Below are 4,710 nucleotides of genomic sequence, written 5' to 3'. Positions count from 1 at the left end.
TCTGCCCCATTTTCTCTGGGTCTAAGTAGGACGTCTTCTTGTCTATATTAAGCTCTGGATCCCAGGACCTCTCAGAACTGTCCAGCACAGTACTGTTAAGTGCAGCTGGCAGGGGGCCTGGGATGGAGTGCAGGACCCTGGAATCTGACTACAGGTGGAGAAAAAGGCTCAGAGAGGCCTGCAGTTTAGGTTTCCATGCATAAGCTCCTGTGTGCCTATAGCAGTGGCTCTGCCACAGAGATGCGCCTGCCTTTGCCTCCCACATGCTGAAAGTAACTGTGAGCCACCACTGCCCAGATAAAACAAGCTTTTTAAAAAGCCTTCCCGGGCTGGTGAGATGGCTCAGTGGGTAAGAGCACCCGACTGCTCTTCCGAAGGTCCAGAGTTCAAATCCCAGCAACCACATGGTGGCTCACAACCATCCGTAGCAAGATCTGACACCCTCTTCTGGAGTGTCTGAAGACAGCTACAGTGTACTTACATACAGTAAATAAATAAAATCTTAAAAAAAAAAAATAAAGCTTTAAAAAAAAAAAAAACCCTTCCCACTCTTGCTATTAGTAAACAGAAGTTGTCAAACAAGTCATCTTGATAACCTCTGCTACAAGGACTTATCCTTGTATCCAGGGTACTGAGGCACAGTATAAAAATCATACTTATCATTCCAGGGTACTGAGGCATAGTATAAAATCCATACTGGACATGGAGGCAAAACACCTGGCTGTTCAATTCTGGTCTGACTTGCCTTTTAAAACTGTGAAGCTGGGTAAGTTGGAGACAATAAATCTTAAATTTTCAGAAGACTGTTGAATACATAGTGATATAGAGAACAGTGCTTGGTCTGTGCTTATATATGATATACTCTTGGCCTTAGTGTACTGGGATATATATATATATATATATATATATATATATATATATATGTATTTTTTTTTTAAAGATTTAGTTATTTATTATATGTAAGTACACTGTAGCTGTCTTCACACACTCCAGAAGAGGGTGCCAGATCTCATTACGGATGGTTGTGAGCCACCATGTGATTACTGGGATTTAAACTCAGGACCTTTGGAAGAGCAGTCAGTAAGTACGCTTAACCACTGAACCATCTCTCCAGCACCCCACCCCCCAGATACACTGTTACATTGTGGATCCCTGTGCAACATTCCCCAACATCAGACCAATTTAATGAAACAAACAAAAAGTATTGTTTTAAAAACTGCTGTATTCAAAGTCAATAATAAACTTTAAGGTAAATAAGCTTTAAAACAAAAGATTAGGAGCAAAAATAAATAATTTACACAACTCACTAACCCAGTTTTTTGGAGTAAATTCATTCTCAGCCATAGAACTATAAGCCTAGGCCAGACCCGTGGGAAACTCTCATAGTTGATTATCATAAAAAACAGTAGCAAAAAATCAAAAGGCTGATTTTAACAACCCAAATAATGGATATATTTTGTTTTTGAGAGTAGCTCAGATTAGCCTGGAATTCACTACATAGCCCAGGCTAGTCTCAAATTTATGTACTCCTCCTGCTTCAGGTCTTTAATGCTGGGATTACAGGCACAAGCTACCATTCATTTCCAGCTTCAAACACTGGATTTAATGTTTTAATTTAAAATAACCAAACATTGTAATTTTATACATAATCCAATGTAATGCTAAAATAATCAGCATTTTAGCTTGAAGAAGTGTTATATAACAGGGATGGGGCTCTATAAATGAGGTCTTCAAACCTTGAAATCAAAGTAAACATGGGTGTGTAGTAGGACAAACAATCCAGACATTAACTGGAGGGACATCTGAAGGCTGGCATCCTTTATTTTCTGTGATGGCTTTGGAGTTATGATTGTTTCACATGTAGAACCTTCAGCACATTAGATACAGCTGTGTTTTTCACAGTAAGTTAAAAGCTCATCTTGACTGTGTTCAGACCCTGCGGATCTTACGGGTGGATTTCACGAGTCTGCCATGTGACCAAGAGTAGCATGAACAACTGCTGCAGGGCCCTCATTTCATTCTTCCTCATACACAATGAATCACATTGGGATTTTATTCCAGGGGCTATGTACACAAAAGTGTCAAGAAGAAAATGTTCTCTACTCTTGCATAAAAATGTGTCCAGTGCTTCAGGAATGGAACTTCTGCTCTGCCGGGCGGGGCTTCAGGGATTCTGCCGCCAGAGATGAAAGGCTCCATCCTCCTATTTTATTGCTCTGTAATTCTGAGTGTTAATCATCCAACCCTGGCGTCTCTCCTTGTTGGATCCTAGATGCTATTCTGATAGCTTCTTCCAGAGATGGCTGCTCTCCAAGCTGAAACCAGAACACACACATCAAACATTAATGATGCAAAGCCCTAACCTGAATAATGGATAGAATTGTTAAATGGTAGACGTAGACGTGCAATTGCTCTCTGTAATTCTGATACTTGGGTTGCTGAAATGTTACTGTTAACTTAATCACTAATAACATAAAACCAAAACTTGTGCATGTGAGATCAATGGAACGTATGTAAGTTCTTCCCGTGCTGAGTCACCATAGCTAATGAAGCCATTCCTCCACAGCTAGCTTCTACACCCATGAACTAAAGAAAACTAGCCAATGGCTAGAGCTTGCCTGTTTATCAAGTAAACCTAAGGAGACACCACTTCCCCTCCACATAGGGAATCCTGGCATGCAGGATTTTATATTCTCTACCAGGAACTAGGGTCTTCCCTAGCAAACGTTCTTCCTATATTTTCTTTTCTTTTCTTCTTTTTTTTTTAAAGATTTATTTATTTATTATATGTAAGTACACTGTAGCTGTCTTCAGATACTCCAGAAGAGGGCGTCAGATCTTGTTACGGATGGTTGTGAGCCACCATGTGGTTGCTGGAATTTGAACTCAGGACCTTTGGAAAGCAGTCAGTGCTCTTAACCACTGAGCCATCTCTCCAGCCCCCCTTCCTATGTTTTCTAACACACCATTTTTAGTGAGGTTGTGAGGGCATTCTGTTTACAGGTTCTCCTTCAAGGAATAGCTCCCTTGTGCTTTATAGAAACCTGTCTCAGACTCCACCTTGACAGTGAAGATAGCTGTCTGAGTACATTAAAGACACATGTCTAACAAGTTTTTTTCTTGCTATAAATTCTCTAAGGATATCCAAAGCAAAGGTGGTAAAGAACAATGTTAGTTTATGTTTTGAATAAGGTCTCATGTAACTTACGCAAATGACCTTCAATTTCTGGTCTTCCTGCCTTCACTTCTTAAGTGTTCAGATCACATGCTTGAGCCACCAGGCCTGGCTTCTATGGTGCTGGGGATAGAGCCCAGGGCCTGCTAAACAAGCACTCTTACCAACCGTACTTCACCCAGCCCAGGTTGGTGGTTTGTATGACTTTTCTTACTTACTTACTTACTTACTTACTTACTTACTTTATTTATTTATTTATGGTTTTCTGAGACAAGGTTTCTCTGTGTAGCCCTGGCTGTCCTGGAACTCACTTTGTAGACCAGGCTGGCCTTGAACTCAGAAATCTGCCTGCCTCTGTCTCTTGAGTGCTGGGATTAAAGGCATGCGCCATTGTATGGCTTTTCTTGAGGAAGGGACTTTCTACATAGCCCTGGCTGTCCTAGAACTCACTGAGATCACCCTGCCTCTACATCCTGAGTACTGGGGTTAAAGGTGCATGCCACCACTGCACAGCTTCTGGTCTTTTGAGATCACCTCCATTATAGTAATCATCTTACATTTACTACACCAAGTTAGGCCCCCAGATGACTTTGCACGTGGTATAAACACAGAAGCACTGCTGCTGCTCACCTGAACTGCAATCTGGGTGCCATTGGATGTTGCCACTAAGGTCAGAGGTCTGGTTTCTGTAGTTACTAGATGATGGCTATGTTGTTGGTGTCCCATTTCTGAAGAGGCTGTATGGAATGCTGCCAGGTCTTGAGCTACAATTGCAACCTGATGTGAAGCAAAATGAACAAAACACACATGAGTAATTATATCTATAAGTCCAAGTGGTTCAAGTCCATTTTGTGCTGGGGACCAGTGCTACGTAGGCACTTATTGCTGGAAAAGGGTGTATGTACTGTCTAGGCTGCACTCTCATTTGAGGAAGTTAGGGCTCAGAGAGAAGGGATTTAACTATAATGATGAAGCAAGTCAATGGCAAAAGTTACAAGACACTGGGAAATGGACCTGCTATGTTTAACTCTAGGGAGATGAGGCCCTCTCTAGGTTCTGTGACCCCAAGTAGATGCTGACCAAGTTACACATGTCAACTAATGCATACCCCAAAAGCCTATTTATTCCTGAGTGTGGGTCAGATTATCTTCTTGCATTTACAATCAGACTTCCATCTAACTGGAAGGACGCTACTGATGAATGGCAATGTCTTCTTGGATACAGTCCCCACCTTAGACTCATGGATCTCTGTAGTATCTCCTGAAGTCTGTAACTTGATAGGTTAACCCAGACAAAATTGCAGCTTAAAATTCTATTATTCTTATTTTACATGTATGGGTGTTTAGCTTGCATGTGTGTCTGTGCACTACTTGTGTACCAGGTGGTGAAGGAGGCCAGAAGGCATCAGAACCCTTGGACCTGGAGTTACAGACGATTATTAGTTGCCATGTGGTTGCTGGGATTTGAACCAGGTCCCTTGGAACAACGGCCAGTGTTCTTCACCACTGAGCCATCTCTCCAGCCCTTTTTTTTTT

At 41.6% G+C, this 4,710-nt stretch overlaps 1 protein-coding gene across 4 annotated transcripts in view; it reads right to left on the bottom strand.

Annotated features, from left to right (window-relative positions):
- Positions 1-1,206: 1,206 nt before the first annotated feature.
- Positions 1,207-4,710, bottom strand: part of Znf143 (zinc finger protein 143) — a 39,807-nt gene continuing 36,303 nt past the window's right edge. For 2 of the 4 annotated variants that reach the window (XM_029546590.1, XM_029546591.1), the window contains exons 15-16: positions 3,806-3,952; positions 1,223-2,315 (exon numbers count right to left, since the gene is read on the bottom strand). In XM_029546590.1, the coding sequence (XP_029402450.1) occupies positions 2,232-2,315; positions 3,806-3,952 (231 nt within the window). In that variant the 3' untranslated portion in view covers positions 1,223-2,231. Of the gene's footprint in view, positions 2,316-3,805; positions 3,953-4,710 lie in introns of all 4 variants that reach the window. The other 2 variants (XM_021194311.1, XM_021194301.2) reach the window with 2 other exon arrangements.

The sequence above is a fragment of the Mus pahari genome, chromosome 1 (genome assembly GCF_900095145.1).
Source record: "Mus pahari chromosome 1, PAHARI_EIJ_v1.1, whole genome shotgun sequence".
NCBI lineage: Eukaryota > Metazoa > Chordata > Mammalia > Rodentia > Muridae > Mus > Mus pahari.
Note: the sequence above shows the minus strand (reverse complement) of the source record. Positions and strands in the feature narration are given on the sequence as shown.